This window comes from Nerophis ophidion, linkage group LG03 (genome assembly GCF_033978795.1).
Source record: "Nerophis ophidion isolate RoL-2023_Sa linkage group LG03, RoL_Noph_v1.0, whole genome shotgun sequence".
Taxonomy (NCBI): Eukaryota; Metazoa; Chordata; class Actinopteri; order Syngnathiformes; family Syngnathidae; genus Nerophis; species Nerophis ophidion.
This window is the reverse complement of record NC_084613.1, coordinates 21237782-21259850: the sequence shown is the minus strand read 5'-3', so window position 1 is coordinate 21259850 and position 22069 is coordinate 21237782. Positions and strand designations below refer to the sequence as shown.

At 39.4% G+C, this 22069-nt stretch overlaps 1 protein-coding gene across 7 annotated transcripts in view; it reads right to left on the bottom strand.

Annotated features, from left to right (window-relative positions):
• The window catches only part of LOC133549306 (ankyrin repeat domain-containing protein 26-like), a 69834-nt gene that overhangs the window by 12757 nt on the left and 35008 nt on the right, over nucleotides 1-22069 (bottom strand). For all 7 annotated transcript variants that reach the window (XR_009806062.1, XR_009806063.1, XR_009806064.1 and 4 more), the window contains 8 exons: nucleotides 20592-20770; nucleotides 12937-13140; nucleotides 11429-11459; nucleotides 11239-11338; nucleotides 10343-10559; nucleotides 8973-9042; nucleotides 8724-8864; nucleotides 7072-7435 (listed from right to left, as the gene is read on the bottom strand). Coding sequence is in view for 4 of the 7 variants with exons in the window: in XM_061894565.1 (XP_061750549.1) it covers nucleotides 7072-7435; nucleotides 8724-8864; nucleotides 8973-9042; nucleotides 10343-10559; nucleotides 11239-11338; nucleotides 11429-11459; nucleotides 12937-13140; nucleotides 20592-20770 (1306 nt within the window). In the remaining 3 variants the exon portion in view is untranslated. The remainder of the gene's footprint in view (nucleotides 1-7071; nucleotides 7436-8723; nucleotides 8865-8972; nucleotides 9043-10342; nucleotides 10560-11238; nucleotides 11339-11428; nucleotides 11460-12936; nucleotides 13141-20591; nucleotides 20771-22069) is intronic.

The window sequence follows — 22069 nt, the reverse complement described above, 5'->3', positions numbered from 1 at the left end:
AGATAACCATGACATTATGTCCTACACAAGTATATGTAAATGTTTGACCACGACTGTGCGCACACACACACGGTCAGGAAAAAACACAAGAGGCTGTATCATTCCAACAAGCCTGTTTCACAGGTTTCCCTGCTCGTCAGGGGATTTTAAATCCCCTAATGTGTATTTTATATATATATATATATATATATATATATATAGATATATAAATATATACATATACAAAATATGTATATATATACATATATATATATATATATATATATATATATATATATATATATATAAATTATTATACATAATATGTGTATATATATATATACACACAAACATAAAGATAAACATATATATACATATATACAGTGGGGCAAAAAGTATTTAGTCAGCCACCGATTGTGCAAGTTCTCCCACTTAAAATGATAGATAGATAGATAGTACTTTATTGATTCCTTCAGGAAAATTAAAATGATGACAGAGGTCTGTAATTTTCATCATAGTGTAGTACACTTCAACTGTGAGAGACAGAATGTGAAAAAAAAATCCAGGAATTCACATTGTAGGAATTTTAAAGAATTTATGTGTAAATTATGGTGGAAAATAAGTATTTGGTCAACCATTCAAAGCGCTTATTGATGGAAGGAGGTTTTGGCTCAAAATCTCACGATACATGGCCCCATTCATTCTTTCCTTAACACGCATCAATCGTCCTGTCCCCTTAGCAGTAAAACAGCCCCAAAGCATGATGTTTCCACCCCCATGCTTCACAGTAGGTATGGTGTTCTTGGGATGCGACTCAGTATTCTTCTTCCTCCAAACACGACGAGTTGAGTTTATACCAAAAAATTCTACTTTGGTTTCATCTGACCACATGACATTCTCCCAATCCTCTGCTGTATCATCCATGTATCCATTTTGGTAAAAAACTCAACTCGTCGTGTTTGGAGAAAGAAGAATACTGAGTTGCATCCCAAGAACACCATACCTACTGTGAAGCATGGGGGTCGAAACATCATGCTTTGGGGCTGTTTTTCTGCTAAGGGGACAGGACGATTGATCCGTGTTAAGGAAAGAATGAATGGGGCCACGTATCGTGAGATTTTGAGCCAAAACCTCCTTCCATCAGTGAGAGCTTTAAATGGTTGACCAAATACTTATTTTCCACCATAATGTACAAATAAATTCTTTAGAATTCCTAAAATGTGAATTCCTGGATTTTTTTTTTCACATTCTGTCTCTCACAGTTGAAGTGTACCTATGATGAAAATTACAGACCTCTGTCATCATTTTAAGTGGGAGAACTTGCACAATCGGTGGCTGACTAAATACTTTTTTGCCCCACTGTATATATATCTATATATATATACATACGTATATATATAAATATATACTTATATACATATACATATATACACACATATATATATATACATTTCTATATACATACATACATATATATATAGACATATATACATACATATATATAGATACTCATACACATATATATAGATACACATATATACAAATATAGATATACATATAAACATATGTGAAGTGAAGTGAATTATATTTATATAGCGCTTTTCTCTAGTGACTCAAAGCGCTTTAAATAGTGAACCCCAATATCTAAGTTACATTTAAACCAGTGTGGGTGGCACTGGGAGCAGGTGGGTAAAGTGTCTTGCCCAAGGACACAACGGCAGTGACTAGGATGGCGGAAGCGGGAATCGAACCTGCAACCCTCAAGTTGCTGGCACGGCCACTCTACCAACCGAGCTATGCTATGTGTATACATATGATCTCTATATATATATATATATGTGTGTGTGTGTGTGTATCTACATATGTGTATATATAAATATATATATATATATATATATATACACACACACACATATATATATACACATATATATATATACATATATTATATATATATATATATATATATATATATATATATATATATATATACATATCAACACTTATATATATACATACATACCGTATTTCCTTGAATAGCCGCCGGGCATGTAATATGCGCCTGCCTTGAATTACTGCCAGGGCAAACTCGCTCCCCAAATTAATAAGCGTATGCTTACTTTTACCACCGGGTCAAATTCGTGACACGTGGCGCTTCCCCTGCCGTCTTTTTCATAATGGCAGGAGTTTTTTTGTGCTCTTTCTACGCGTAAACCAGGAGTCTTGTTCCACAGCCATACAGATCACACTAATGGTTGTGATATAAATGGGTTGTACTTGTATAGCGCTTTTCTACCTTCAAGGTACTCAAAGCGCTTTGACACTACTTCCACATTTACCCATTCACACACACATTCACACACTGATGGAGGGAGCTGCCATGCAAGATGCCAACCAGCATCCATCAGGAGCAAGGGTGAAGTGTCTTGCTCAGGACACAACGGACGTGACGAGGTTGGTACTAGGTGGGATTTGAACCAGGGACCCTCGGGTTGCGCACGGCCACTATCCCACTGCGCCACAACTTTAACCCTCTTAATAATATACGCCGCACTCTGTGAACCCACACCAAACACATTTCTGGAGAACATTGGCTTTGTAACACATTATAAACGCAACAACACTTACCCAGAATGCAATGCATCCACAACTCCTGGCTACACCATACATCCACTGGTATGGTGTAGCATGCTTTGATTGAATAAGCGCAGGCGTGAGAAGAGGTTTTAAATTAATTAGCGCCCCGGCGGCTATTCAAGGAAATACGGTATATATATAAATCATATACATACATATATAGATCATATACATATACACACATTTATATATATATATGTATATATATATATAGATCATATACATATACATACATATTATATATATATATATATATATATATATATATATATATATATATATATATATATATATATATATATATATATATATGAGTTGGGAAATTGTGTTAGATGTAAATATAAACGGAATATAATGATTGCAAAACATTTTCAACCCATATTCAGTTGAATATGCTACAAAGACAACATAATTTATGTTCAAACTGATAAACATTTTTTGTTGTTGTAAATAATCATTAACGTTAGAATTTGATGCCAGCAACACAAGACAAAGAAGTTGGGAAAGGTGGAAATAAATACTGATAAAGTTGAGGAATGCTCATCAAACACTTATTTGGAACATCCCACAGGTGTGCAGGCTAATTGGGAACAGGTGGGTGCCATGATTGGGTATAAAAGCAGCTTCCATGAAATGCTAAGTAATTCATAAACAAGGATGGGGTGAGGGTCACCACTCTGTAAGCAAATTGTCGAACAGTTTTAGAACAACATTTCTTAAAGAGCTATTGCAAGGAATTTAGGGATTTTACCATCTACGGTCCGTAAAATCATCAAAAAGTTCAGAGACTCTGTGGAAATCACTGCACGCAAGCGATGATATTACGGACTTTTGATCCATCAGGCGGTACTGCATCGAAAACCGACATCAGTGTGTAAAGGATATCACCACATGGGCTCAGGAACACTTCATAAAACCACTGTCAGTAACTGCAGTGGGTTGCTACATCTGTAAGTGCAAGTTAAAACTCTACTATACAAAGCCAACAATATCCTGAAACGCGGCTTGGCTTGGCCCGAGCTCACCTAAGATGGACTGATGCAGAGTGGAAAGGTGTTCTCTGGTCTGACAAGTCCACATTTCAAATTATATTTGGAAACAGAGGACGTGGTGTCCTCCAGAACAAAGAGGAAAATAACCATTCGGATTGTTATAGTCGCAAAGTTCAAAAGCCAGCATCTGTGATGGTATGGGGGTGTATTAGAGCCCAAGGCATGGGTAACTTACACATCTGTGAAGGCACCATTAATGCTGAAAGGTCCATACAGGTTTTGGAGCAACATATGTTGTCATCCAAGCAACGTTATCATGCACACCCCTGCTTATTTCAGCAAGACAAGTGTTACTACAGCGTGGCTTAGTAAAAAAAAAGAGTGCGGGTGCTTTCCTGGCCCGCCTGCAATCCAGACCTGTCTCCCATCGAAAATGTGTGGTGCATTATGAAGTGTAAAATACGACAGCGGAGACCCCGGACTGTTGAATGACTGAAGCTCTACATAAAAAAAGGAATGGGACAGAATTCCACTTTCAAAGCTCCAACAATTAGTTTCCTCAGCTCCCAAACGTTTATTGAGTGTTGTTAAAAAAAAAGTGATGTAACACAGTGGTGAACATGTCATTTCCCAACTACTTTGGCACATGTTGCAGCCATGAAATTCTAAGTTAATTATTATTTGCAAAACTAAATAAAGTTTATGGGTTTGAACATCAAATATCTTGTCTTTGGAGTGCATTCAATTGAATATGGGTTGAAAAGGATTTGCAAATCATTGTATTACGTTTATATTTACATCTAACACAATTTCCCAACTCATGGAAACGGAGTTTGTAGTTGTGCAAGGGTTTGTGGCGCTTCAGCATCTTTTGACACATATTTTGACTTTTATCATTCCATTAACCACATCCGGGTCCTAAACACTTTATACGTTTCCATCGACCGACTTCAAGCATGCATTAAATTCATCGTTCAGGAGCCACAAATCATTTAACTTGCACTTACCCCTCTTATAAAAATAATTTTGCTTTGCTGTGGGTTTTCGCTAAATTCTCTGTTGCGCACAGCACACACTAGCTGATGGTGTGCAATACATTCTGACCGGGGCAGCACAGGTAGCCTACTTTGGTTTTGTTTTGTTATGTTATAGCGTCCTCAAAAATCAAGACATTTAAAAGCAAGACTGAAGTTTATGCATGTTTTAAGTGAAAGTAACTTTAATAGGTTTTAAAGACCTTTTATTACAAACCCCATTTCCATATGAGCTGGGAAATTGTGTTCGATGTAAATAAAAACGGAATACAATAATTTGCAAATCCTTTTCAACCCATATTCAGTTGAATATGCTACAAAGACAAGATATTTGATGTTCAAACTCATAAACATTATTTTTTTATGCAAATAATTAACTTAGAATTTCATGGCTGCAACATGTGCCAAAGTAGTTGGGAAAGGGCATGTTCACCACTGTTTTACATTACCTTTTCTTTTAACAACACTGAATAAACATTTGGGAACTGAGACACATTTTTGAATCTTTTCGGGTGGAATTCTTTAAAATTTTTGTTTTAAGTACAGCTTAAGTTGTTCAACAGTCCGGGGTCTGCGTTGTTGTATTTTAGGCTTCATAATGCGCCACACATTTTCAATGGGAGACAGGTCTGGACTACAGGCAGGCCAGTCTGGTACCCGCGTCTTTTACTATGAAGCCACACTGTTGTAACAAGTGACTTGGTATTGTCTTGCTGAAATAAGCAAGGGCATCCATGATAACGTGGCTTGGATGGCAACAAATGTTGCTGCAAAACCTGTATGTACCTTTCAGCATTAATGGTGCCTTTACAGATGTGTAAGTTACCCCTTCCTTGGGCACTAATACACCCCCATACCATCACACATGTTGGCTTTTCACTTTGCACCTACAACAGTCCTGATGGTTCTTTTCCTCTTTGGTCCGGAGGACACGACGTTCATCGTTTCCAAAATTGTTTTTAAATGGGGACTCGTCAGACCACAGAACACTTTTCCACTTTGCAGCAGTCCATCTTAGCTGAGCTCAGGCCCAGAGAAGCCGGCGCAATTCTGGATGTCGTTGATAAATGGCTTTGGCTTTGCATAGTAGAGCTTTAACTTGCACTTACAGATGTAGCGACCAACTGTAGTTACTGACAGTGGTTTTCTGAAGTGTTCCTGAGCCCATTTGGTGATGTCCTTTACACACTGATGTCGCTTTTTGATGCAGTACTGCCTGAGGGAACGAAAGTCCGTTATATCATCGCTTATGTTCAGTGATTTCTCCAGATTCTCTGATCCTTTTGATGGTATAATCAATCAATGTTCAATCAATGTTTACTTATATAGCCCTAAATCACTAGTGTCTCAAAGGGCTGCACAAACCACCACGACATCCTCGGTAGGCCCACGCAAGGAAAACTCACACCCAGTGGGACATCGGTGACAATAATGACCCAGTGGGACGTCGGTGACAATGATGACTATGAGAACCTTGGAGAGGAGGAAAGCAATGGATGTCGAGCGGGTCTAACATGATACTGTGAAAGTTCAATCCACAATGGATCCAACACAGTCGCGAGAGTCCAGTCCAAAGCGGATCCAACACAGCAGCGAGAGTCCCTGGACTGTAGATGGTGAATTTCCGAAATTCCTTGCAATAGACCATTGAGAAATGTTGTTCTTAAACTGTTTGACTATTTGCTCACACATTTGTTCACAAAGTGGTGACCTTCACCCCGTCCTTGTTTGTGAATGACTGAGCATTTCACGGAAGCTGCTTTTACACCCAATCATGGCACTCACCTGTTCCCAATTAGCCTGCCCACCTGTGGGATGTTCCAAATAAGTGTTTGATGAGCATTCCTCAACTTTATCAGTATTTATTGCCACCTTTCCCAACTTCTTTGTCACGTGTTACTGGCATCAAATTCTAAAGTTAATGGTTATTTGCAAAAAAAAAAAAAATTCAGTTTGAACATCAAATATGTTGTCTTTGTAGCATATTCAACTGAATATGGGTTGAAAATGATTTGCAAATCATTGTATTCCGTTTATATTTACATCTAACACAATTTCCCAACTCATATGGAAACGGGGTTTGTATATTTTAGGATAATCTCTGATATTTTAAGGCCCTAAATTAAAATTGTTGGATTTAAGACTTTTTAAAACCCCGCAGATACCCTGTTACAATATGTATATAAAAAATTGATGAAGGTGTTAGGATCTTTTTTAAGTGCTTAATAGGCAGAATGGAGAGACTCATTGATTCCATTGTTAGCGGAATTTTGCTAGCATTAATTTACTAGATAGAGTGGATAAAAAAAGTAAAACAAATGTGTGCTTGTCTTACATAAGGACTATGAATGCTAGGCAAAATTCCAAATATAGTGCAGTTCCTTTAAGCACTTAAAAAACAAACAACAGTACATTCCTCAAGTACTAACTTGCAAGTTTGTCTTTCTGTCGCTGGCTTTCCTCCTTCTGTAGGAGCAGCTTTCTCTCGCATTCTGACCGAGCTCGCTCCGCCTCCGCGAGATGGGAACGGATCGCCTGGGTCTGGGCCACCAAAGCGTCACGGTCCTTTTGCTCATTCTCCAGGCGGTTGTTTGCCATTGTGAGCTCACAATTTAACGCCTGAATCGTATTGTTACAATCCAACATATTTTTGGTTTTGATTTCTTCGCAGAGTTTAAGGTCTTGGCGAAGACCTTCCAGCTGGTCTTTAATGGCCTCGTTCTCCTGTACAAGCTCTCTCTGTTTATTGCTGCAGTGAGCCTGAGTCATCTCAAGTTCTGATCTTAAATGTTCCTGAAAAATTAAAGGAGGATATTAAAAAGTTGCTGATTCCCAATACCAAGCAAACTTTTGGGATTTTACAGAAACAAACAGATTCAACAGAATGTAAATGGAATTTAAAGAAATAGTTATCTAACTGGACATGTTCATTTGTACAGTTGAACTTGATTTACAAACCACTCTATTTGCAAACCTTTTACTTGGATCAAGCCGAATATGTCTGTGTACAAATTTTGTCTCTGTGTACGAACAAGTAATTTATTCAGTAATTAACTTTTTATGCCGCGTGCAGGCAGAAAGCAGGGCACAGCATTTTTGGGAAGGCGAAGTGTCTTGCTGCCTAGTACACTACGAGTCACATTTCAGTGCTTCAGCGTGGGTGCCTTTTCTTTGTTATTTTGTCTTTTAAAAAGTTTTGTCTAATTTACAAACTCAATATGAATCTAAAAAGACAACACACCAGCGTGAAAAGGAGGCAATCGCTGTGGCGTTAAAAAAATACTATTTATGAGGAGTACATTAATGGGGCTCACACGTATGGAAAAATCCACAAAGCAGGCTTCGTACCAAGGGCAAGACTGGACTTTAAAAAATATATATACATATATATTTTTTTAAACATGCCAAAGCAGACTTATTTCAATGCAGAGGTGAAGAACTACCTCATGTTCAGCGGCGCGCCTTTCAAAGCGCACGCGCACACTCACTAAAACGTCCTCTCTCCTCGATTTTTCTGTATGCTCCTTTCTCGTCAGCTCCTCCTTTGATGTTAAGGTAAGTAGATTTTACTTAAAATTTTTAATATTGTAGCAATACGGTTGATAAAGTTATGGATTTTTGTGATTTCTGATTGTTTGTGAGGGAACCAAAGGGACTTCTATGTGTGTGGTGTTGTTGGCAGAACAACACATACATTGTTTTTTTGACTTGTTAATAAAGAGAAAATTGATCCATCAGCCTTGTTATGTTTGTTTGATATACACATTTATATTGTGTTCAATGTTTACAAACCTTCCCTAAGACTTTTGACAGGGATGGAACCAATTATTCATATTTACATAGTTTCTTATGGAGAAATGTGCTTCCCTATTTGAACATTTCGATTTAAGAACCATGTTCAAGGACCAAATAATTTCGTAAATCACAGTTCCATTATGCCTTTGTTACCACCGTAATAACCCCATATTGGCAACTACTGTAGGTACGATTAACATAGAAATGAATAAAAACACATTTTCTGTCTAAAATAATATGCCCTGCAAGTACAGCAACACAATGCACAATATCCTATGATAAATACCTCAATGTTTTTGGCTCTTTTGTAGTCCTCTTCAATGGTTTGCTGCTTGCAGCTCTGGCTCTTGAACCGTTGCTGCAGGTGTGCAGTTAAACAGCGCTCCTCATTCAATTGAGAGATGGCATGTCGCAGTTCCTCCTCAAGCTAGGTAAAAGAACCAAATGCAAACATCTATTTACAACTGAGACTCACTACTTGTTCAATAGTAAAAGTTCTACCCCAGCCATAGGACAGAGTCACACCTCCACTCACCTTCTCTTGGTTGCCATGGCACAACCTAATTATGTTAGATGCATTTTCTTCTCGTTGTTTTAATTGAAGTCTGTCAACAGAAAGAAAATAACACTTAATTCAGGACAAAACTCTTTACATTTAACACATCCATCAAAACTTTCATATATGTTGCAAAGCACACAAGCCAACCATTTCTGTTAACAGCTGATTTTAATGTTAGCCGTTATCAACATAACCAAAATTAGTCATTGCATGTACAATTAATTGTGAGTTTGGCCAGTTATGAAGAATGAGCAATAATAAAGGAATTGTTTTAACTGGTAGCAAGTATTTGAAATTGTTTTCTCTCCATGTGTGCTTATAGCAATACAGTGGAATCTTGATTAACAAACCCCTTTATTTGCGAACTTTTCGGTTACGCCAAATATGCCTGTGTGCGAACCATGTCTCTGTGTACGAACACTTCATACGTTTTGTTTCCCACTGGAAGCCATTTTGTGCTTGCTCATATTGAAGAGATTAAGAAAGCCTGCTTTGTACTACAGCAAGTTTTTACTTGTAGTAAGAACAGACTATTCTGGAAAAGGATAACAAAATGGATATATTTTGCAGCAAAGGAGAACTGTATTGCTTAAATGGGTTGTACTTGTATAGCGCTTTTCTACCTTCAAGGTACTCAGAGCGCTTTGACACTACTTCCACATTTACCCATTCACACACTGATGGAGGGAGCTGCCATGCAAGGCGCCAACCAGCACCCATCAGGAGCAAGAGTGAAGTGTCTTGCTCAGGACACAACGGACGTGACGAGGTTGGTACTAGGTGGGATTTGAACCAGGGACCCTCAGGTTGCGCACGGCCACTCTTCCACTGCGCCACGCCGTCCCTATAGTTTAGCGGTGCTTCTTCCATGCCCATTATTCATAGTTAAACTGTTTGCTATATATTGTATATTCCTATCTAACACAAGCTCCATTTGTGCCTTTGAATATTTCTATTTATATATTCTATACTCCTAATAGAGTAGTAATTGAGTAGTATTTATTGACAACAATGTTAATGATGCACCTAAAAAAATACATTGATGCGTTTTGTTACAGTAGATACTGTAGTAATATCCTGTTGGATACTGACCTGGTTTTATTTTTAAGCTTACACTGCACTACAGGAAGTTACTTAGTGCATGATTTAATTCTGCGTAACTAGACAGTAGTTATGTTGCTCTTGTGGTTACAAGATGCCTTGCAATAATTATGACGTTGATAGTACTACACCATCCAACGTTTTAGTAATCAGAAGATAGTGAACGTGGACTTGATGGGGTGTCAATAAGACCGTCATAAGTGGGTTCGGCTGTACATTGAAAGAACCACGGGATGAATCCTTACCTTAGGTCGGCGATTTCACTTTGCATCTCCATTTCTTTATGCTCCATGACACATTTATCATCTTTGACCTCCTCGAGTTGGTTCTTTAACTCGGCATTGTCGTTTTTCAGTTTGCTCACCACACCTGCACGGGAGCCATGAGCGTCTTTAGGCTTCAGAATGGGGTGCTTACTTTGTTGGCTTGCAATCTCATCCAGAATGAACTTTCTTGCGGGATCTGAGGAATCAGTATGATATAAACAGGGTATAAAAACAGCCCTGTAGATACAAGGGACAGCCCCAAAAAACAGAACCCACAAATCTTTAAATAATTGTTAATTTGATTTTTTTCTTTTTCAGGGTATACAAGCTGACTTTGTGCATTACATTTTGGAACAATGAGTATTTATTTCTCCAACAAATCATACCTTGTAGTAAAAGTACACATTTAAAAATATTCAGTGTGCTTGTGCTTCGTCCAAACCTGAATTTTGGACTGTTTTCAGAAGTTCAGAGTATGGAATTGTACAATATCTTCAATCTAAAATCCCAAAGAGGAATGTTTGGGTAATTGACAATTTTTCACAATATATGTCAGTCTGCCTCCAACACCACAGAACCCATTTGGAGCATATTTTTAAAACTTTTATGCAACTTGATTAAGATAACTGCAACTTTGGGGAATGATAGTAAACGGAACAAGTTTATGGTTGGGAAATTTCATGAAATTTGCCAGACCATTGTAGGATTTAATAAAAACATTAGTTGTTTTGATGGGGTCACTCAGTATTTTGACTTCAAGTTTCTGACAAATTTGAAAAAAACAACAACAATAACAATGCAGCAACATTCCTCGGGATCCCAACCGGCAATCCCTGTCGGTAAGGAATCCAGATTTGGAGGCATAAGGGGCACACCTTTAGAGGTTGACATGTGAAGATCACAGTCATCTGCAGTCAATGAAGACGACGAAGTAATCTCATCGAGCTCTTCGGAGATCTCAATATCGTCAGCGTGCTGAAAGCATAAATTACATTAAAAACAAACTGCAAGTAACTTAACTTTTAAACCAAATACAGACAAAACAAAAATAATTTTCATTGTTACCAGTTTTTTTTTCTTTTCTTTCGTCTGCCACCTGTTGCCAACAAACAAAAAAATATGTTAATGTAGTAACTACAGCTCCTGCATCACAAGCACAAGTTTATCTAATCACAAGGTGACCATTTTAACTAGTAATATAGATGGTATTTCATCAACCACACAGAATCTATCAACACGGCGACGGCGTGGCGAAGTTGGTAGAGTGGCTGTGCCAGCAATCTGAGGGTTACTGGTTCAATCCCCACCTTCTACCATCCTAGTCACGTCTGTTGTGTCCTTGGGAAAGACACTTCACCCTGGCTCCTGATGGGTCCTGGTGAGCGCCTTGCACGGCAGCTCCCGCCGTCAGTGTGTAAATGTGTGTGTGAATGGGCGAATGTGGAAATACTGTCAAAGCGCTTTGGGCTCCTTAAAAAGGGGTAGAAAAGCACTATACAAGTACAACCCCTTTACCATTTAACAGTTTTCTTGATTGAAGAATAGGGTTGCATGATTTTGAAGAAAAAAAAAACAATTAATTGCGATATTTCTCTCCAAGACTGCAACTTTATTCACAATTTTTTATATTTTATCCATAAAATGCATGAAAAATAAAAAAAAGAATGATGGAAGACATGTTACTTTTAGACCAGTGGTTCCCAACCTTTTGTACCTGCGGACCGGTCAAAGCTTGATAATTTTTCCCGCGGCCCGGCAGGGGATTCTTTTTTTTTGTCATGAAAAAGGGCGTTTTTTTGTGTTTTTTATGTTGATTTAATAAAAAATAAAACATTTAAAAAAAAAATAATAAAAAATTCTTCTGGTGGTTGGGGACCACTGTTTTAGACAAAATTTATAAAAAATCTAAAATGGACTAATTTCTGTAAGCAAATATTTAATTTACATTTTGAACATCTTAATGGGCTTATTTTTTCAAGTTGAAAAAACAAGGTCGGACATTGTCTTTTTGTTGATTGCCATCACGTAATTACAGCATTCTTGCTTGTTCGTGGTGATGGGTTAATATTGCCCATCCAATTTGAAGCTGATCTATTACCACAAATGGTAAATTTGGCTTTGTAAACATATTTTTCTCCTTCCATTTTTTGTTACTTTGCAGCGAGTAGGGGGAGGCTCCCAGACTCTGCTTCCTTTGTCTCTGTGTGTAAAGCTGGCAGCCGCTCTACTCCCACTGAGACAAATATTGGAAATTACGGAATAGGGGGCTCACTGCGTTCAGTTAAATATACTGTTAAATAAACACGCTCAGATGATGAGAGTGATGCACAGAATGAGACTTCTTTCTCCTTGTTTGAAGCGAGAAACTACTGTGAGGCACAACAATTCCAATTGGGGAACTTCTGTCACTCAAATGCCGGTGACAGCAGAGAGAAAAAAAACTTTGCCTCTTGCGGTTATGTAATCGCACTACTTCAGACCTCAATGTCGATTAATCGTGCGCCCTATTGAAGAACCAATCCTGCACTAGTGCCATAGGGGGCCATAACTTGACTGACTTGCAGCATATATACCTTCCTTCGTCATCCGACATGTCACTTAAAGTGCTGTCATCATTCAGACGGAGCACTTTGACGTTCCTCTGGGGGCTTTTGGTTGAGAGGGACTTGGAAACCGCCGTTAGCTGTGAGGGTTTCTCAACAACAAGCTCTTCAGCTCTGTTGATGCTAGAGGTCCGCTGACGTGAGGGTGATTCCACCGGTGGCTTGCTACTGCAACTACACGACAAAAGTCAAGATTATGCCCCACTCACTTCCCTAGGGCAAACAGATCAAAAACTAAAATTTATATGTAAAATCCATGACTTTATACATTTATCCGGCTGCTAGACTTTTGACTAGGACAAGAAAGTTTGATCATATTACGCCTCTACTGGCCCACCTGCACTGGTTTCAGGTACAATTAAGGTGCAATTTTAAGGTTTTGTTACCAGCGTATAAAATACTTAACAGTTAAGCGCAATTTCATCTTGCGGATCGTACTAAACCCAAAGTGTTCCATCCTGAAAGTGACCCTCAGAGATCAAACAAAGTCTGTAGACTCCCAAAAAAATTCAGTTTCTCAGCTTTGGTCCGTTACGGGCCTCAGTGGTACTCAGTTGTAATACAAATTTCCACCACTTGTGGCAGTAGTGATGATATAAAACAAACAAACTAAGTCCATCCATCCATCTTCTTTTGCTTATCTGAGGTCAGGCCGCGGTAGCAGCAGCCTAAGCAGGGAAGCCCAGACTTCCCTCTCCCAGCAACTTCTTACAGCTCCTCCCTTGGGATTCTGGGGATCAGCTGGGAGACACAGTCTTCCCAACGTGTCCTGGTTCTTCCCCGTGACGTCCTCGAAATACCTCCCTATTTAGGCATTCGGGTGGCATCCTGACCAGATGCCCGAACCACCTCATCTTGCTCCTCTCGATGTGAAGGAGCAGCGGCTTTACTTTGAGCTTCTCCCAGATGACAGAGCTTCTCACCCGATCTCTAAGGGAGAGCCCCGCCACCTGGTGGAGGAAGCTCATTTCAGCCCCTTGTACCCGTGATTGTGTCCTTTCGATCATTACCCATAGCTTATTACCATAGGTGAGAATGGGAATGTAGATCGACCGGTAAATTGAGAGCTCAGCTCCTTCTTCATCACAATGGATCGATACAGCGTCCGCATTACTGAAGACGCCGCACCAATCCGCCTGTCGATTTCACGATCAACTCTTCCCTCACTCGTGGACAAAACTCCGAGGTACTTGAACTCCTCCACTTAAAGCAAGATCTCCTCCCCAACCCAGAGATGGCACTCCACCCTTTTCCGGGAGAGAACCATACACTTAGACTCGGAGGAGCTGATTCTCATCCCAGTCGCTTTACACTCGGCTGCGAATTGATCCAGTGAGAGGTGAAGATCTTGGCAAGATGAAGCCATCAGGACCACATCATCTGCAAAAAGCAGATCCTAACGCCTTGACTGTGCCTAGAAATTCTGTCCATTAAAGTTATGAACAGAATCGGTGACAAAGGGCAGCCTTACAGCCAGCAATAAGGACCAAGCTCTGACACTGATCATACAGGGAGAAGACCGCCACAATCAGACAGTCCGTTACCCCATACTCTCTGAGTACTCCCCACAGGACTTCCCAGGGTACACGGTCAAATGCCTTCTTGAAGTTCACAAAGCACATGTAGACTGGTTGGGCAAATTCCCATGCACCCTCAAGGACCCTGCCGAGAGTATAGAGCTGGTCCACATTTCCACGACCAGGACGAAAACCACACTGTTCATCCTAGGTCCAAGTTTCGACTATCCGGCGTAGCCTCCTCTCCAGTACACCTGAATATACCCTACCGGGAAGGCTGAGGAGTGTTATCCCACGATAGTTGGAACACACCCTCCGGTTCCCCTTCTTAAAGAGAGGAACCACCACCCCGGTCTGCCAATCCAGACGTACCGCACCCGATGTCCATGCGATGTTGCAGAGTCTTGTCAACCAAGACAGTTCCACAGCATTCAGAGCTTTAAGGAACTCCGGACGGATCTCATCTACCCCCGGGGCCTTGCCACCAAGGAGCTTTTTAACTACCTTGGCAACCTCAGCCCCAGAAATAGGACAGCCCAACACAGATTCCCCAGGCAGTTCCCCAGTTCCTCATAGGAAGACGTGTTGCTAGGATTGAGGAGGTCTTCGAAGTATTCCCTCTACCGATCCACAACATCCGCAGTCGAGGTCAGCAGAACACCAACCCCACTATACACGGTGTTGACATTGCACTGTTTCCCCTTCCTAAGGCGGAAAATGGTGGTCCGGAATCGCTTTGAAGCAGTCAGGAAGTCGTTTTTCATGGCTTCCCAGAACTCCTCCCATGTCCCAGTTTTTGCCTCCGCGACCGCTGAAGCCGCACACCTGTCGGTACCTGTCTGCTGTCTCCGAGTCCTATGAGCCAAAAGAGCCCAATATGTCAGTTTCTTCAGTTTGACGGCATACGTTACCGCTGGTGGACACCAGCGGGTTCTAGGATTACCGCCACGACAGGCACCAACCACCTTGCGGCCACAGCTCCAATTGGCCGCCTCGACAATAGAGGTACGGAAAATCGTCCAGCGCCTCCATTGTGACATGTTCAAAGTTCTTCCGGAGGTGGGAATTTAAACTCTCTCTGACAGGAGACTCTGCTAGGCGTTCCCAGTAGACCCTCACAATGCGTTTGGGCCTGCCATGTCTGTCCGGCATCTTCCCCCACCATCGCAGCCAACTCACCACCAGGTGGTGATCGGTAGAAAGCTCCGCCCCTCTCTTTACCCAAGTGTTCAAAACATGAGATCGCAAATCCGATGAAACAACTACAAAGTCGATCATGGAACTGTAGCCTACGGTGTCCTGGTGCCACGTGCACATATGGACACCTTTATGTTTGAACATGGTGTTTGTTATGGACAATCCGTGACGAGCACAAAAGTCCAATAACAAAACACCACTCGGGATCAGATCCAGGCGTCCATTCTTTCTAATCACGCCTCTCCAGGTTTCACTGTCGTTGCCAACATGAGCGTTGAAGTCCCCCAGTAGTAAGAGGGAATCACCCGGGGGAGCACTCTCCAGTAATCCCTCGAGTAAATCCAAAAAGGGTGGGTACTCTGAGCTGCAGTTTGGCGCATAAGCGCAAACAACTGTCAGGACCCATACCCCCACCCTCGCACACTAGCTCAGGCTCTTTCCCCCCAGCGAGGTGACATTCCAAGTCCCAAGAGCTGGCTTATATAGCCGAGGATTGGACCACCAAGTGCCCTGACCTTTGGCTGCCGCCCAGCTCACATTGCACCTGACCTCCATGGCCCCTGCTATGGGTGGTGAGCTCATTGAAGGGGGGACCCACGTTGCCTCTTCGGTCTTTCCCGGCAGGCCCCATGGGAACAGCCCCGGCCACCAGGCGCTCGCCATTGTGCCCCACCTCCGGGCCCGGCTCCAGAGGGGGGCCCCGGTGGCCCGCGTCCGGGTGAGGGAAATCTGGGTCCTTGGTTTGTATTCTTCAACAGAAGAAGTCTGGAGCTTAAATCATTGGGAAGTTTCTTAAGCGCAAAAATTATGACTTAAGTGGTGAATTTGTATTCTCATTTGCACTTCAAAAATTTTCAGTTCATATATTATTACATTATATAAATATATATATATATATATACATATGTGTATATATATATATATATATATATTTAAAATGTATGTATTTAACATTGCATAGTTTTGCCCTATATTTGTTTAGTATTTGTTTTCTTTATCAGCCTGACCTAAGCCTTGATGATAATCTTTGTGATTAACACATGGTTTCATTTCATTTGACAAGGTTTATCCTGCTAACTGCAAGTATGTAAGATTTACTGTATTTATTGAATATGATTAAGATCAAGAGTAAGATATTCAGTGGTAATATTTAAGTGGGCCCCGGGGCCTTCTGTAGTGGAGACTTTGAGCCCTTATGTCAACAAAGGTTAAGAACCCCTGCGCAAAAGCACTGGTGTCATATTCAAGATCCGCAGACCAGATCAAATCTGTGAATTTCTAAAACTAATGGCCGTACTACATCTTTCTTACTAAATGTAGGTTTCCATTTTGAAAGAAAAAAATTTAACGCATAAAATAGCATGTTTAAACTTATAATATTATCTGGGGGGGTGTTTTGCGAGAAGTTCATGTCAAATGTAAACTAATAAATGAGAAGGCGCTTTATATAAAATTTTACCCCGCATGTATTCCTAGACAAGTCATGCCGTCACTTAGAATATTAAAGTACAAACCCCGCTTCCATATGAGTTGGGAAATTGTGTTAGATGGAAATGTAAATGGAATACAATGATTTTCAAATCACTTTCAACCCATATTCAGTTGAATATGCTACAAAGACAACATATTTGATGTTTAAACTGATAAGCTTTTTTTTTGTGCAAATAATCATTAACTTTAGAATTTGATGCCAGCAACACATGACAAAGAAGTTGGGTAAGGTGGCAATAAATACTGATAAAGTTGAGGGATGCTTATCAAAAACTTATTTGGAACATCCCACAGGTGTGCAGGCTAATTGGGAACAGGTGGGTGCCATGATTGGGTATAAAAACAGTTTCCCAAAAAATGCTCAGTCTTTCATAAGAAAGGATGGGGCGAGGCACACCCCTTTGTCCACAACTGCGTGAGCAAATAGTCAAACAGTTTAAGAACAACGTTTCTCAAAGTGCAATTGCAAGAAACTTAGGGATTTCAACATCTACGGTCCATAATATCATTAAAAGGTTCAGAGAATCTGGAGAAATCACTCCACGTAAGCGGCATGGCCGGAAACCAACATTGAATGACCGTGACCTTCGATCCCTCAGACAGCACTGTATCAAAAACCGACATCAATCTCTAAAGGATATCACCACATGGGCTCAGGAACACTTTAGAAAACCCCTGACACTAAATACAGTTCAGCGCTACATTTGTAAGTGCAAGTTAAAGCTCTCCTATGCAAAGCGAAAGCCATTTATCAACAACATTCAGAAACGCCGCTGGCTTCTCTGGGCCCGTGATCATCTAAGATGGACTGATGAAAAGTGGAAAAGTGTTCTGTGGTCTGACGAGTCCACATTTCAAATTGTTTTTGGAAACTGTGGACATTTGTGTCCTTGGGAACAAAGAGGAAAAGAACCATCCGAATTGTTATAGGCGCAAAGTTCAAAAGCCAGCATCTGTGATGGTATGGGGGTTAGTGCCCAAGGCATGGGTAACTTACAGATCTGCGAAGGCACCATTAATGCTGAAAGGTACATACAGGTTTTGGAGCAACATATACTGCCATTCAAGCAACGTTATCATGGACGCCCCTGCTTATTTCAGCAAGACAATGCCACTCCACGTATTACAACAGCATGGCTTCATAGTAAAAGAGTGCGGGTGCTAGACTGGCCTGCCTGTAGTTCAGACCTGTCTCCCATTGAAAATTATGACGCCTAAAATACGACAACAGAGTTGAACAACTTGCTGTACATCAAGCAAGAATGGGAAAGAATTCCACCTGAAAAGCTTCAAAATGTGTCTCCTCAGTTTCCAAACGTTTATTGAGTGTTGTTAAAAGAAAAGATGATGTAACACAGTGGTGAACATGCCGTTTCCCAACTACTTTGGCATGTGTTGCAGCCATGATATTCTAAGTTAATTATTATTTGCAAAAAAATAAAGTTTTTGAGTTTGAACATCAAATATTTTGTCTTTGTAGTGCATTCAATTGAATATGGGTTGAAAAGGATTTGCAAATCATTGTATTCTGTTTATATTTACATCTAACACAATTTCCCAACTCATATGGAAACGGAGTTTGTACATTTCTTCTACGACTTCTGGTGGCCCTTGTGGCACGCCTGGCTAGTACATAAACTTCAAAGCAGAAGGTTGTGAGTTCAAATCCATGTCTGAGTTGTAGTAAAGTTGCCAAATGTATGTTGTAATTATGTTAAAATTTATAAAATACATTTAACTTCAGCATTGTATTTTAAAAAAGTGGATTTTTCATTGTGTTGATTTCAGCCTTTCAAAGCTCCTCTTGGACTACCATTTTTTGACCTTGGTATTTGTCAACTCCTGGTTACAATCCTGCACGTGTTCTTGTTTTACATAGGGATTTTAATTGATAGGAAAAATAAAATAAAAAATAAGCAGCTCCCCTTTAAGAATTTTTCATGTTTATACACACTGATGCAAAGACTCTTATTTCGAAAACCGTCTACTTTGAAAGTGTCATTTCTACTTGTTTCTACATTCCTTCAGACTTGTCCAATGTCTTAAGAGATATACACATTATATGAAGCATTAATGGCTTCTCGTAAGTGTGTGATGTTTGGATATCACTTTAGTCAGTATAATAGCTGTGTTTATTTAACAACTTGCATCTGCCCGCTAAACAAATTTGTTATGTATACGCTAATATAAAGACTGCGGTTTGAATTGACATTTGCAAGTATATTTATTGCTATTGTTTATATTAGTATTAGGTTTATTCATATTTTTGTAAGATTCAGACATTGAATTAATCCAATCAGAATTATAGTAAGATATTATACCTTGTGTATTTGAGATATTATAAGGCTAACAAGTAATCTATCAGTTTAATCAAGTAATTTGATAACACATTTTAAACTCCTGATGCATAATTAAGGAAAATATTTTTAAATAAAACAACTTTTTTCTCGCTTGCCATGACCATCAATAATAAAAATATGTGCATTAATAAAAATGAACTATTAAAAAAAATAATTTGAAAAAAACCCAAAACAAAACACATAACCACTCATGTGCGCTTTAATGCAGTGTCTGCGCGGGAACTATGTCCATCTATCTCATGTTCCGGGCACATTTTTTTGGTGTGTTTTCTATTTTTTAAGAAAAAACTCATTGTTAAAAAATAATGCATCAAAATCAGTGTTATTATGAATTATTGACCTATTAAATGCTTTAAAAACCTCATCCAAAGTATTACTTTGCAACTAGTTTTTGGAACTATAGCATATTTTGTGTTATTCCATAGTAAAAAATGTTGTTTGTGGTTATTTTTTACAAAAAGTGCATACAATATAAGTGTTGAAAGTTTAAAACAATTGACTTAGTTATAACACCTTTTTAAGCGCATCTGTTTTTTGGCTAAGGACGAATAATGTCAGTTTTTGGACAAAACTGTCATTGTTCCAAAAATAATATGGCATCAAATTCAGTGTTGTTATAAATTGTTGACCTATTAAATATTTTACGTTGCATCTTGTTTTAGGAAATATTGCATATTCTGCGTTTTTACCCATAATCAAAATGTTGGTTTTGGTTTTTCAAAGAGCATAACAAATAAAATAAGATTACAAATATAGAACAACTTTATATCTATGGATAGGTCAGAAGCTGTTAAAGAATTTAAAGTGTTGAAAGTAATAAATAAAAAAAAGATAAACATAAAACACTTTTTGAGCATGTTATTTTTCAGCACTTACTAAGCTTAATGTAGTTTGAAATTAAGTAAACTGTGTCAAATGATTAATCGAAGCAACAGAATAGAAATCAAGATTATTTCTAACCAAATTAATCAAAATATTCCGCAACCTCAAATGTAAGTTCTTACTTATTTTAGAGTAATCCTGCTAATTAGCCAACAGCAATGAAAACCTCAAATCGTACCTTGTCGAAGCAGAGACGCCCCGAGAGACATCTGGTGATTTGCGGCTGGTTGGACTCTTCTCAAGTTTGTCATGTTTCTCAAGTTTAAGTCCCTCTGCTGCTCTTCCACCCGTGTCACAGAAAGAACTGGCCTTTTTCATTGAAACAGTCTCAACAGCCCCTTGGCCAACCCGAGACCACTGCAAGAGAAGCAAGTTTGGGTTAATTTTCTTGTCTCTTTTCAACATATATGACTTAATTAGTGTTACTAAGTCATGCAAATAAATCATCTCTGAATTAGGGCTGGGCGATATATCGAATATACTTGATATATCGCAATATCGAAAATAACTATATCGTGATATTCGAGTATACGTTCTCACGCAGTTGCTTTTAGCTGCGGGCATTACACAACAGGCTCTTCTCACTCTTTCTTGTCTCTCTTTCTCACATAGACATAAAACAAGCGCACCTTGTTGTATACGCCACATACTGTCCCGCATGCAACGTCATACGCCGTAGCGGAGCAGAAAGGTAGCGGAATGGGTAACATTAGATGTGATGCTAGTGGAGCGGTGCGAGTGGTATTACGAGAGAAAAAAGGTGGGAACCTGGTAACATGTGAAGGAATAATTAATTACAAAAAAAACAGCACAGGGTCCATCTGGCAGTGGTTCGGCTTCAAGTGGGAAGATGTAGAACAGACAACCGTAATATGTCAAGTATGCGGCAAAAGCGTTGCTACAAAAAGTAGCAGCAATGCTAATGTATAGCATCATTTGAAAAGTCACCCGCTAGAGAATGAAGAGTGCTTGAAACTCCGCATGTCAGCATCTCGGTCGGTGCCACACCAACAAAATGCCGAAGCAACCATTTCCAGATTAACACCGTATGAAAAAAATTGTCAAAAACAGAAGGAGATAATGTCCGCAGGAACCTACCACATAGCGAAGGACATACACTATTTGATTTCCTATTATGCAGCTAATTTTTTGTGTAGTTTTTGAAATATTTTGTGTGACATCATGCACGAAGGTGCACTTTATTTGTTTTAAACTACTGTAGTGGCGTTCTGTACAAAAAGTGCACTTTAATTTAATGTTTTGATGTCATCTTAGAGACATTGTGCACTAATAGCTTGTTTTAAAATGTTTCTGACAATCTTGTACTTTGTTTTCGAAATGACACAAATGTGTGTACCACTGCTTAATAACTGTTTAATAAATACAGTTTTGGTAAATTGACTTAGTTGTGATTTCTCTCTCTGCATGAAAGTTTAAAATGAGCATATATTAATGCAGTATGAACAAGAATGTTTTAATGTAGACACATATAATCATCATACTGGTGTGATTTTATGCATCAAGTGTTAATTCAAGGCTAAGGCAAAATATTGACATACATATCGTTTATCGTGACATGGCCTAAAAATATTGAGATATTAATAAAAGGCCATATCACCCAGCCCTACTCTGAATACCCTTTTCACAACATTTACA